Source organism: Panicum virgatum, chromosome 6K (assembly GCF_016808335.1).
Source record: "Panicum virgatum strain AP13 chromosome 6K, P.virgatum_v5, whole genome shotgun sequence".
Taxonomy (NCBI): Eukaryota; Viridiplantae; Streptophyta; class Magnoliopsida; order Poales; family Poaceae; genus Panicum; species Panicum virgatum.
The window spans coordinates 37,963,064-37,976,272 of NC_053141.1; the positions used below are offsets into that span (position 1 = coordinate 37,963,064).

Sequence of the window (13,209 nt, forward strand, 5' to 3'; positions counted from 1 at the left end):
TAACTTTGATTTTTTATTTTTATAAAAATATTTATCGCAAAGTTATATATTTATATTTTTATGAAAGTATTTTTCAAGACAAATTTATTTTTATGATTTTGTATTTTGAAACTTAACAATTTGAAAGTTAGTCGCAAAAAAAATAATTTGAAAGTTATTCATGATTTATATTTTCAATGTTTGACCCAAATCTTATTCAAAACGACATTTTTTTCGAGTATGGAGGGAGAATTCTATAATTTCAATTCAATTTCTTTTAATCCGCCCTGGAATATGTATTGATATTGCATTTATTTGGTATTGTAAGTAGATGTTAATGTAATAGTACATTTTTTATAAACTTGATCAAATTAGAAAACCTTGATTATTAGGCTGAAATCATAACATCTTAGATACTGGAGTATTTTTTTTAAAACACAAAAATTTTGTCTGGGATCTTTTAATTTTCTTTCAGTTAGTGGTGACAAAAAAAATAATTTTCGTTTTCTACTCCTCACCATCACCATCCTTCCCCCCTCCAATTTTTTCTCCCCTCATTAAGGATCCATCTCTTTCCTAACATTGACCTCTCTCTCTCTCTCTCCAAACCCGCGCCTGTTCAAACTCTGCCTTTGTTCCTCTGTTCTTCCCTTCTTTACAACACAAGGATCGAACACAAGATTCCCAGTGATGATCCCCTCTTCCTCCTTGGCTTCTGTCTCCATCGCAAGAAGAGGCGACAGACAAGAAGACGACACGCGATTCAGGCGGCACTCCCACCATTGCTGCTGACCTCCTCCAAATTGTCTTCTTTTCCCCCCGCTACCTGGCTCTCCAGATCGAGTCACGGGTCAGGCGCCCCCCCCCCCCCCCCCCCCCCCCGACCCGGCGCCATGAGCCACTACACCATGCATGCAACCATCAACTACGCCGCGCTGCCGCCCACGTCGCCGCTGGAGCTCCCCCTCCCGTACCTCCCGCCGCCTCCGCCGCCGCCGTTATCGCTCCCGCCGTTGCTTTCGCCGCCGCCACCACCGGCGGCGGCGGCGGCGTCCACTGATGCGGGGTTCCAGAGCAGGATCAGCCCCAGCGTCCTCCTCATCATCCTGATCTTGGCCGTCATCTTCTTCGTCTCCGGCCTGCTGCACCTCCTCGTCCGGTTCCTTCTCCGCCCGGCGCCGCGGGACGCCGGCGACGCGTACGGGGGCGACGCGAACGCCACCGCGTTCCAGGGGCAGCTCCAGCAGCTGTTCCACCTCCACGATGCCGGCGTCGACCAGTCCTTCATCGACGCGCTGCCGGTGTTCCTCTACGGCGCCGTGGTCGGCGCTGGCGGGAAGGACCCCTTCGACTGCGCCGTCTGCCTCTGCGAGTTCGAGGCCGACGACCGCCTCCGCCTCCTCCCCAAGTGCAGCCACGCGTTCCACGTCGACTGCATCGACACGTGGCTGCTCTCGCACTCCACCTGCCCGCTCTGCCGCCGCAGCCTCCTCGCCGACTTTGCCCCCTGCGGCGGCGGCTGCAGCCCGCTGGTGTTCGTCCTCGAGTCCGGCTCCGAGGGCTCCGTCTCCGATCGCCTCGACGCGGCGTCCTCCGCGCGCCTCAGCTTCGTCATGGAGCAGGAGGAGGCAGGGCAGCAGGACCGGAAGCACGCCGCCGCCGCCGCGGAGGCCGCGGAGAAGAAGGACGAGGTGGTCGTCCCCGTCAAGCTCGGCAAGTTCAGAAGCCAGGCCACCGAAGGAGCCGGCGGCAGCGCCTACCATGGCAGCCAGGACGTGAGGCGCTGCTTCTCCATGGGGACCTACGAGTACGTCATGGACGACAGCTCCCTGCTCCGCGTCGCCGTGAAGCCGCCGGAGAAGAAGCGCCCCGCGACGCGCATGCCGGGGCACCGCGTCGCCATGTCCGAGTGCGACTGCCACTCCAAGCGCGAGGGCTTCCGCGGCTTCGACGCGCCGCTCAAGCAGCAGCAGCAGCAGGTGTCCAAGGCCGCGGTGGACAAGCGGGAGAGCTTCTCGATCTCCAAGATATGGATGCGCGGCGGGTCGAGGCGGAAGGACGCGTCCTCCGGCGGCGCCGCGATCGCCGCCGGGTCGTGCAGCTCGACCTCGCACCGCGCGTCGTCGTTCCGGCTCTCCTCGGCGCTCCAGCGCGCGGCGAGCGACGTCGGGGCGGCGGCGGCGGCGGCGGCGCCGAAGCGCCGGGCGGACGTGGTGAGCCCCGTGACGGAGTCGGAGTACAACGTGTCGGCGTGGGACAAGAGCACGAGCGGCAGCGTCGTGGACTGGGACCTCGAGTCCGCCGTCGGCGGCGGCGGCCGCGTCCTGAGCTCCAGGGCCGACGAGGCTCCGTCGTTCGCGCGACGGACGCTGCTCTGGATCAGAGGTCACCTGTGAAGCGAAGCGAATCAGAGATCTCTTGGCTTCTTCCATCACCAGCTGGTTCTTCTTCCTCCTCCTGCTCCCCTGTGGAACCGTGTACGCATGCATGCCTGCATCTCCTTCTGCAAGCTAACATGGCATCTCAGGAAATTTGCCTTGCTCCGCTACCGGAAGAACAAGAACCGGTGGATGAGTTCGACGAGTCCAGAAGGATTACAGCTTGGGATTTCAGATTTTCCCACCCACCCGGCATTTCACAATTGTGTGTAGTAGATTAGCTGTACTTGCATTCGTTTTTACTGTACATTCAACATTTCTTCAGAGTAGGCAGGGCGATTTCTGAAGGCACTGAAGATCTGAAACGGCTGGAGTCTAGTACTGCATAATTAGCTGGGAAGACAGGATCATAGGTTTGAAAGAAACATGACCTAAACAAGAAAAGCAGCAGACACAACAATCTAACAAACATTTGATTCAAACAAAATCGTTTTAAACAAGACAAGTCAACACAAAACGTGAACTCGAATAGAAGAGTATTACAGCAATTCAAGCAATTTCCCAGTCACGATGACTTCATTCACGGAACACTTCTCCCATTCACGGAACTGGATAGCATTTACTTCTCTGGATCTGGGTGTACAACGACGCAGCAGGTCTGAAAACCACAAGTCCAGCCGCTCGCCTCCCGTCTCATTTACTCCCTGCCTTGTTCAATTGAGCGACACGCTGCCGCCATCATTGCAGCCTTGAATGCGGGAGCCTGTTAGTAGGTGCTCCACTTTTATTTCGCGCCTCCATAGCGTCTTGACGACTTGACCTGCGAGGAGTAGTAAACTCGGACGCGCTGTTTGGATTGCTGTTCGTCAGGCCGTTTCAAAATATGCATAATTTTTTAGTTATTCATAAGAATACTACTAGTATGGTATAGTTTTTTTAAAAAAAAAAGTGGTACTGAAAAGAGGTGATGAAAAGTTGCTGCCGGAGCAAGTCGCCTCGTACTGTCCCTACTTTAGTTAGGCTACTGGAATCCTTGATCATGTGCCGGTTGAGATGATTAGACTGAGGCTGTGTGTTTAGTTCCGCGAAAAATTTTCAAAATTTTCCACTGACGTACATCACATCGAATCTTACGATACATGTATGTAGTATTAAATATAGTTAAAAAATATAATTAATTACACTGTTTGGTTGAAAATGACGAGACGAATCTTTTGAGACTAATTACTCTATGGTTGGACAATAGTTACCAAATAAAATTAAAACGTGCTACACTAACTTTTCGCGAACTAAACACACCCCGAGGGTCAATGCGTGCCTCACAAGAAAAATATCTGGATACCATGGAAAGGATAAAACTAACTTTCGAACCGTTTATTTGATGAAGGAGCCGTTTGGTTGTCGTGTTCTTTATTAATTTTTGTTGGCAAGTCGGCATCTGCTGATTGGGCAAACGAAGATATCTGGATGATTCTACTCTCGCGGTTTTGCCCCCATACTATCTTCGTTCCTAGTAATGCTATTGTCAATATTTCAAAAAAAAAAGTAATGCTATTGTGTTGTCAAACTATGTGAAATTTTATAAGTTCATATGACTAAAGATAAAAAAGAATTGGCATAGAAGCATGGGATTCATGGACACGAGAAGGGCAATATAATATATCGCCGTGGCGAGGCAGTGCAACGCACGGTGGACCTAGTGTAAGGATACAGAGGTGTCCGAGGGCAGGTGCGAACTTCTACCATTTGGTCTCGTGGAGGGCTTGATTCATACCTCTTGCTCCCTCCGTTTTTATTTACATGTCGTATTAAGTTTGTCTTAAAATAAATTTGATTAACTCTAATTAAATTTATAGAAAAAATATAACAACAACTATATTATCCAACGTACGCCACTATCAATATATTATTCACGGTAGACTCAATGAAACAAATTTGATATTCTAAATATTATTATTTCTTTCTATAAATTTGATCAAAGTTTGCTAAATTTAATTTAGTATAAATTTAATTTAGTATAAATTTAATATAATATGTAAATAAAAACAGAAAGACTGAACGGCAGAAACGAGGGATTGCCGTCGGTTGAAGACAAAGTCTTCACCTCATTGCCCCAATAATCACATCGTACAGATAAATGGCACAATCAAAGGCTCTTGCTATCAGCACTTGAGTTTAGTTCCTAAAAAATTTTCTACAGTACGCGTTACATGAAATGTTCAGACACATATATGGAACATTAAATGTAATTAAAAAATAATTAATTACACAGTCTAACTGATTAGCACGGAATGAATTTTTTAAGCCTAATTAGTCTATTATTGGATATTATTTGTCAAGTAACAACAAAATGTGTTACAATATCAAAATCAATAATTTTTCACCAACTAAATGGGCCTTTAACGAGTGTTGACTCACATCCCAAGAACTTTCCGGAAAGAGGGGGGGTCTCGCGATCGGTTCAAGCGAAAGGGCCATTGTTGCGGTGATGAACAACAGTGGCTCGCTCGCCAGGTGCGCGAGCGGCTGGGCGTGGGTTCGATCCCTGGGATCGCAACCCACGTGCCTCATGTGGGGGTTTTTCCCCAGTTTTTAGGTAGCCATCATCCGACCATGCTTCGGCACATGAGCAGACAACAATAGAGAATAGGTTGTACTAGTTCTTAACTTACTTATAGGGAGTGTTACGTGAGGTGTGAGTGGATGCGTGTGGTATGCGTCTACATGTGAGTTTAGATAGTTGTACTTAGCCTAGAGCCCCTAAAAAACAGTGCGCCGCCCATGCCCACACGAATGGCTGCTCTTTTTTACAGGCCGGACAAGCTGTGCAGGACTTAAAAGGCCCTAGAGCTAGCTGGGCCTGCGCTATTTACCGACAGCAAGTGTGCGCGTCACTGTTCATGGCACGGGCCGCGTCACGTGGAAGCCCTCATTTAAGGCCGGTGGGCCATTTGCCAGTGTCACGAGATATCCCTCCCCTGCACTAGGGCCGTGCCATGCCCTGGCAGCCCGTTTGGCCATGTATTCAGTTCCCTGTCATCTGCGATTGAGAACGTCTCCGGTGCTCCAGCACCCATAGGTACTCCCATGCTCCCACAAAAAAATGCAAAGGAAAAGTGCACGGTAAATTCAACCAAAAATATATGTGGATAGATGATTCCATTCTCTACATTGTTGCAAAATTTCAGATCCAATGAATATTTGTGCACGGAGCAAGGAATAAGACAAAATCAGCATGTAAACGGGTCCGTTTTTACTGTTTATCGTGCCCGCTAACAACATGCTGATTTTGTCTTTTTTGTTACTCTTTACAAAAAAGTTCGTTGGACTTGGAATTTTGCAAAAATGTAGAACCTGTAATCATGTATCCACACATATTTTTTGTTGAATTTACCAAGAACTTTTTCTTTGTATTTTTTTAATGGGAGCATGGGAGCACCTCATGGGCTGGGAGCACTGGAGACATCCCCATCTGCGATTTAGTCGGGAAAGCAGCCCAATCCATTCTATTGGGCTACAAGGCCGGCCCTATATCGCCAAAGGGATCCATGAGGTATGTGCTGTGGCACAGCCTGGCGTCTAGTTTAGTCCCAACCTGCTTAGTCTCGAGGGTGATTACCGAACAATCACACGACTTATAGAGCGGCAGCTGAAGGATTCAAACTCAAGCAGCTGCGTGGTGAGCACAGAGCGAACTATTCTTTCGCCTTTTACTAAAGAATACCGTGTGCACGCCACAATAAGCAACATACCCCAATTTTTGGAGGGTGCTTTCTTGTCGAGGAAGCGCCCAACAAACTCAAACATTCAAATCTTAAGTTTCTCTTTTAGGGTTTCTTCGTGGAGATGACGATGTACTTTTTATCTTTTTTTTGGGTAAGTATAAGTATCCTTTTATCGTTAGGAAGAATAGCCCACCAGCCGTTCGACCATATTGTTAAGGATCTATTCAAATTCTGTTCTTCTAGTTAAAGAAACCTTCAATCTTCTGCCGAATCCGTGTGGTGGCTTAGTCTACTTGTGCTGTGGTGCCGAAGTGAACAGAGAAGCCATTTACCAACTTGGTGCCTTCAGCGTAAAATTGGGAAGAAGAGGACATCCGGCCCAAGACGGGAGTCGAAGGCTAGGCACCGGCCCCAAAACAGGCAAATGCTACTTCAACGTACGCGCCGGCTGGTGGTAAGCACACGTATTCGTATTCGGCAGGACGCCAATCGAGCACTTCCGGACGCCGTCGCCCAACCCAAGCGAAAGCAGCGCTCACCTCAGCGTAGCCCGCTCTGCCCTACCGCGCGCCGACGTCTTGCTTGAACTAGAAAGCCATGCGCAGCTTTGCTGCGCAGCTAAGTTATTGCACCAGTATGTAATGAACGTAGAGCAGATTAGTTCATGTATTTTTTTAATGCATATGACGTTTTGGTATGTAAGCTATGTGATGGTTTTTAGTTTCGAAGTAAGTTGGGTTCATATTAGCTACTTGGTCTATTCCAAAATGTAGGTTATTTTGATTTTTTAGATACATTGTATTTTTTATATATCTAGACATAATGTCTATCTAGATACATAGTAAATTGAATGTATCTAGAAAAGTGACCTACATTTTAAAACGGAGGGAGTACATATTAGCTTATATTTGGACTCTCTATTGTCATGACTCTATTATTTAAGTTGGGTATGGAAATGGAACTATCCTTTTTTGTTATATTTGCTGTTTCTCGTTGTAGTATTTGTTTAATCATTTTTTTTAAAAAAATGTCGTGCAGTAAGGCTTTAGGTTATAAAATTTTGAACAATGTTTGTATTGCAACCTTATTTTTTTGACGTAAAGACATTTCAGTCTCCGAATCATAGGTAGAATGGATCTTACGTAAATATTTATGCAGACGAACAAATGTGTAATTGTAGTATGTAATAAAGCTAAAGATTTTGAAATTATGAGCAACTTTTGTTTTGAACACATTTTGATTCGAAGCTGTTTTGGTGTCCAAATCGTAGATACAACAGATCGCATGTAGCCATTTGTGCAAACTCGTTTTGAATTTTAAAATTTGATCTATAATACAATTGTAGTTTTTGAATTTTTAATCGTATTCTGTATTGAACAACATTTGAACTCGACATGTTTGATATTCAAATGTACATATAATGCTACTCGTGTAGAAAAAATGAATGGAATGGGTTGTGGTTTGACTTAATTGAAAGCCAAAGGTTTTCCTAAAAGAAATCCTAAGAAAGGATCAAGACACAGCGGGTTGATTTTATGGAAACTTAAGTCTTTCTTTGTTAATTTTCCAAAACCTGGTAGGTCGGGCTGCAGGTTGATTTCGCTAAAGTAGGAGGACCTTTTCAAAAAAATTACCTAAGAGAGAAGGTACCGTGAGTTGATTTCACTAAAGTTCAAGGGCTTTTTGGAAAAATAACCGGGAAATGCAAGATCTCCGCCATGTGTGCGCTCGATTAGACTGCCCGGAAATGCGGACATGGATGAGGGAAGGCATACAAATTGACTAAGCAATATTAACCTATTTATCTTCGAATGTTTTCACATGGTATGATGGTGATTTGGTTAATCAACAAACAAAAATATATTTCTATGAAGTAGAAATCTATAGATATCCAATTAAGCAAAATACTTCTATCAAGTAGAGAAATGAGGTGAGCAGTTTGTTTGCCGGTCGGTAACAGGGAAATGGGGTTGAGGCTGTTATTGTTACTTTGTTCAGACACTAAAAATCCCCTGCCCTGCTGGGGGGATGATTTGTATGAAAGAAAACATAAAGAAGTTTTCCAAATTAGACATCCAAACCATTAAATAACCCAAAAAGGTGCCTCAGCAAAGATAAGTACTTTAATTCATTCATTCTTTGTTTCTTTCATGGTAGCCTTGAGCACATTTTTCTTTCTGTTTTTGCATCAGCTACTTCTTAACCCCCTTGAGTTCCTGTTGAGCTATGCAAGCCAGTAGGACATTGGACTGCTACGCCACAACAACTTGACAATCAGTCTTGTTGAAGGAGCACACATATTACAGTGATGCGATCAGATTGTTTTCATAAATACTGAGAGATAATATGTTTAACTATCCTGTTTCACTGACATTGCTACTGTTAACCTCATCCAAATACACCAGCGGCCCTCGAACTTGTCTCAAGGTGCCACTTAGGTCCACGAACTTGCAAAATCAAAATCTAGCACCCTGAACTTGTTAAGTTGTGCCACTTAGGTCCATAACCCTTCAAGGGGCATGAATATATCAAAAGAGTCCTTTAATTTTACCATCTTCTATATCTACATCCTCATATGCAAAACCCGCCGTGCTCCAAATGCCGCTTCTCCTGTGGCTCTGCATGGCCACCGGCACCGGCGACGGGGAGGACAGAGGCAAGGGTGGCGGCGGCAAGCTGACCACGGCGGTTGCGTCCTCCTCGTCGACCGTCTCCACATCGTCCTTTGCCCCGGCGGCGGCCGTCAGAGGCGTCCCCGTCGGCGTCCCTCCTTTCGCTCCCGTCGCTCTCGGCCGCGGCGACTGCCAGCGCCCTCGCCACATCCTTCGCCCATGCCGCCATGCTCTGCCCCCTATCCGTTGCGCCATCGGCCGCCATCATCGCCGCGGGGGGGACTCCCTCCGCGGGCTCGTCATCGTGCGGCCGGTGGCCATGGTGCTCCACGACCTGCCCACGCTCGAGTCCACCTCCACCTCTGACGCGCGGCAGACGGCGCCACGGCCACGGGCTCCGTGCAGTGCGCAGTGTACCTCCACGACGGTGCGGCTGCGGTGACGAGCCACCAGAACGGGCAGTTGTGGCTGTGGCTGTGGCGGGTATCCTTGCCCTCGCCGGCCAGGCTCTATCTCGCCACCGCGCTCCCCACGCAACCAGGCCCACTGCCAGGTCATCTGCCGCCGCTGGCCAGCACGCGACGCGCGCTCTGCCGAGCCCTCCCCGGTGCGGGCGAGGCAAGCACGCCGACGCGAGCTCGCCCGGGCGCTCCGGCCCCGGGGGTGAGCACGCCGGCGCGCGTTCCGCCAGGCGCTCATCCGCGGCTGCGGGCGAGCACGCCGAGGCTTCCTCCACCGGGGGTGAGCAGGCCAACGCGCCCTCCGACGGCCCTCCGCCGCCGCGTGGGGAGAGAGAAAGAGATAGAATGGGAGGGAGGGGGTGAAGATAGAAGATAGCAATTTTGGAGGGTTTTTTTTATATATTCATGCCATATGGCACCATGTCAAGGGGTATAGACTAAAGTGGCACAACTTAACAAGTTTAGGGTGCCAGATTTCGATTTTGCAAGTTCGTGGACCTAAATGGCACATCGGGACAAGTTCGAGGGACGCGGGTGTATTTAACTCTAAATTCACCTTGTAATGTAATAGAAATTACAGAAATAGCTTTTTTCATCCAAAAAGATTAATGGAATAAGGATTCATAATGTTGATAATTTGCTTTGCAAGAGCAGAGAACATCTAAATATAAATTCACCTTGTAACGAAATAGAAATTACAGAAATGACTTCTTTCATCTAAATAGATTGATGGAATAAGGATTCATAATGTTGATAGTTTGCTTTGCAAGAGCTGAACAATATCTTATATTGACAGAATATTTGAAAGAAACGGGTTAGGGTGATGGGATTATTGGCACAACTTGACACCTATACTGTATGCATCCAATTTTTAACTCAATAATGAGAATTGGAGAATAGAGAAACTGACAATTTTGGATATGGCAGAATAAATGTGACTCCTGCTTCATAATGGTATCTCTTCATTTTGCATTCCTATATAGAATTCTCAGGGCCAAAGGTGGACGATTCAACAGACTCAATCTTGCCAATTCTTAATCTGACAAATCCAAAAACATATAGAATGTCATATTTGAGCTGTTGCAGGTAATGGTTTGGAAGCCACTTCCCTTACTGTCCACCTGCTGGTGGTGCTGCAGGACTTTCCAGCTCCTGGATGGCCATATCTTCGTCACCATGTTGTCCTTCAAGTGCCTAAGCATACTCCATTTTGCAGATGCGGTGCCACAGTTAAATCGACACTTGTGCAATTCATCGAATATCTACGGGACATATTAGATATTTAGCTTCAATTAGGTTCTGTAGTAGACGAATAGAAAAGAACAGCGAGAAGCACACCCAGCTGGAAGGAAAGAGAATCTTGCTACTCGTGTGCTGCCTCCAAGGCTCCAAGTTGGTGCGCTCTGCTGGGAGGGGCGAGGAAGGCGACGAATGGCAGGGCAGGGCGGGCAGAGGTGATGAGGAAAGGGCGGCAGAAGAGTTACGGGAATGAGGTTGTGGGTGGTGGTTCGACACCCACGCCATGATGCCCGAGAACGCCGCTCCCGCAGCGCCACCGTGCCTGCACCCGCCGCAAAATCTGGGTTGCCCGGAGCCGCCATGCCCACACAGCTGGCCGCGCTGGGTCCTAGGGTCACTGCGTCCGTACCTCGTCGGGGTCTTTGGGGCCCACCCGCGGCGGGATAGCCGTGAACGCCGCACCCGCGCTGGGCCGTTGCATCTCTCCCTCGTCGGGAGGATGAGGGAGGTATGGCGGTGGCGGCTGGTAGCAGGAGACCGAGTCGCCCGCGAGCTGGTTCATGAGGAATCGCAAGCACACGGGTTGACGGCTCAATGGGTGAGAGACCCGCTACGATCCGATCGAACGGTTCATATCGTGTTTTGGCTGGATCCAACGGTTAGCGAGTAAGCGGGTGATGTGGACAGATCCACAGCCCGCAAAATAACCCAGGTTTCGATATTAAAAGATAACCAATGAGTTAACATTTGATTTGGTCGGAAGAACCAGTGATTTGGTCCGGAGTTGTTGATCGCTGCTACACGTGAAGTGAGCCGCTGGAGTTTCCAACAGTTTGTGACTGTCTGCACGAACCTGAATGTCTATTGTTGACTTGTTAGATTGCCAATCAAGTCAAATGAAAAAACAAAAAGACCAAATGGGCACTGCAGCGTTTCCCCCCGATAACGTGCAGTGGATGTGGTGTCCAGATCAGGGTTTGAAATTTCGGCAAAATTTCGCCAAATTTCGCCGAAAAATTTCGTTTTCGCTAGTTACCGGGAAAAAAAATTTCGGTATTTTTCGGAAAATTTCGGTTTTAAAATTCAAAATTCAAAAAAATTCGGATAAAATTCACCGAAATTTCGGAACGGAATTTCGTTACCGCCGATCACCGGGATTCGAAAAAAAACGAAATTGTAAACCCTGGTCCAGATAAATCGAGATGAAATATGCTTGCTCAGAATAAATTGGATGCAACAATGCTTCTTGTTCCTAGTCATCAGTTTTTTTATTCTTGTCTTTTTCCCGTGCAAGTAGTGCTTCCAGCTAAGAAAATTCTTCTTGCACAGTGGAGCAGAATTGCCAGCATCTCAATGCAGGATTTTCAGACTAGGTTATAATTAATCTTCTAGAAGAAAAAAAAACAGCATTGTGGAAACCTCCCACAAGGAACAACCCATGACATCAATGTCACATTCACTTGTAGAAGTAGTAGAAACAGAGATAAAAACAGCATTGTGGAAACCTCCCACAAGGAACAACCCATGACATCAATGTCACATTCACTTGTAGAAGTAGTAGAAACAGAGAAGCTTGGAGCTCTGCCTGACCGAATCTTTCCTCAAGCAGGACTGCAGGGTCAGGAGCCATGGACGCACCCCGGGGTGTAGTTGCCGTTCTAAGCGAGGCCCTGTGCCTCGCACTCCGGAGCAAGAAGCACATGCTCCCCTGCCTCCTGCTCGCCCTGATCCCGAGCTCCCTCCAGCTGGCCGGCGGCCATGTCTCCGCCTACTCTCTTCTCCTGGGCTTCATCGCCAGGCTGCACTCCCTCGGCCGGGAGCACCCCGTCACGCCGCGGTTCTACGACCTGCTCGTCCGCCTCAAGGCCGACGCGGACTCCCTCTCGCACGCCAGCGTCGCCCTCGTCGCCGCCTCCCACCTCGGCTACCTCGCGTCCACGGTGGTCATCGTGCACGCCGCCTCGGCGGCCTGCGCCGGCAGCAGGCACCTGACGGCGAAGGACCTGCTCGCGAAGCTGGCCGCGTCGTGGAAGGGGCCCCTGGTGACCTATCTCTACTCCACCCTCCTCTCCGTGGGCTACACCGCGCTGTCGGTCTCCCTCATCGCCGTCCCGGCCCTGAATTACGCGGCCGGCGGCGGCGGCGGGCCGTCGCTCGTTCGGCGCGCCGTCGTCGCCGCCGCAGCCGCCGCAGCCGCGGCGCGGTTCTTGCACATCTACCTGGCCATGGTGTGGACCGTCGGGGTGGTGGTCTCGGTCGTCGAGGACGGCTGCCGCGGCCTGGAGGCGCTGCACAGGGCCGGGGAGGCCGTGAGGGCGCGGCGGGCGCAGGGGTTCCTCATCGCGCTGGCGCTGGCCGTCGCCAACGCCTTCCTCGGCTCCGGCGGCGGCGGCGGCGGCCGGGGGTGGAGGGACGCGCCGGCGTGCGCCCTGCGCGTCCTGCTCGGGATGTTCTCCCCCATGGTGTACACCGTGTTCTACCACGAGTGCAAGAGGAGCCACGGCGGCGACGGTGCGCCGCAGGAGCTGGCTCATCGCACCAAGGCGGACCATGATCGCGGCGCAAGCAGCGAGGGAGTGGTTTGAGGTTTGAGTAGGATTCTCAGATAATCTTTTGAATTTTGTGTGTTCTTCCTTCTTTGATCTTTACCTCCCGATCCGCCGAAGGCTACGGGCGTTTCTGTTTCAGCGTTCAGAATAATTTTAGACGTGAAATGAACAGCAAATCATGCTGGTTTTTTGATAATTTGGGAAAACATTAGTATTCAGAAGTTTCCCTGGCTCTGGATTTTCGGGTTCAGATGAAGCTTCAGTTT

General features: G+C 49.0%; 2 protein-coding genes, 1 non-coding gene and 1 pseudogene across 5 annotated transcripts; all 4 read left to right on the plus strand.

The window, feature by feature from the left end:
- Nucleotides 1–538: 538 nt before the first annotated feature.
- LOC120712506 (RING-H2 finger protein ATL13-like) lies at nucleotides 539–2,722 on the plus strand. Of its 3 annotated transcripts, none has more exons than XM_039998306.1 (2): nucleotides 539–1,764; nucleotides 1,990–2,722. In XM_039998306.1, exons 1-2 carry the CDS (start codon nucleotides 873–875, stop codon nucleotides 2,373–2,375), a joined length of 1,278 nt encoding a protein of 425 aa, XP_039854240.1. In that variant the 5' UTR covers nucleotides 539–872; the 3' UTR covers nucleotides 2,376–2,722. The 3 variants fall into 3 exon arrangements, with proteins under 3 accessions (XP_039854240.1, XP_039854239.1, XP_039854238.1); XM_039998305.1 differs by having other exon boundaries at nucleotides 539–966; nucleotides 1,000–2,722; XM_039998304.1 differs by having other exon boundaries at nucleotides 539–2,722.
- Nucleotides 2,723–6,027: 3,305 nt separating this feature from the next.
- On the plus strand, nucleotides 6,028–6,145 carry LOC120639353. The gene has a single exon (XR_005661359.1). It is a non-coding gene; the product is annotated as a U5 spliceosomal RNA (small nuclear RNA).
- A 2,535-nt stretch (nucleotides 6,146–8,680) lies between these two features.
- On the plus strand, nucleotides 8,681–9,531 carry LOC120713457 (annotated as a pseudogene).
- Nucleotides 9,532–12,022: 2,491 nt separating this feature from the next.
- On the plus strand, nucleotides 12,023–12,979 carry LOC120713458. Its single transcript, XM_039999417.1, has one exon. It carries the CDS (start codon nucleotides 12,023–12,025, stop codon nucleotides 12,977–12,979), a length of 957 nt encoding a protein of 318 aa, XP_039855351.1.
- Nucleotides 12,980–13,209: the final 230 nt, after the last annotated feature.

Bases quoted from the DNA above. Each gene is read 5' to 3' on its own strand.
- LOC120712506 (XM_039998304.1), top strand. From the start codon at position 873: ATGAGCCACTACACCATGCATGCAACCATCAACTACGCCGCGCTGCCG.
- LOC120713458 (XM_039999417.1), top strand. From the start codon at position 12,023: ATGGACGCACCCCGGGGTGTAGTTGCCGTTCTAAGCGAGGCCCTGTGC.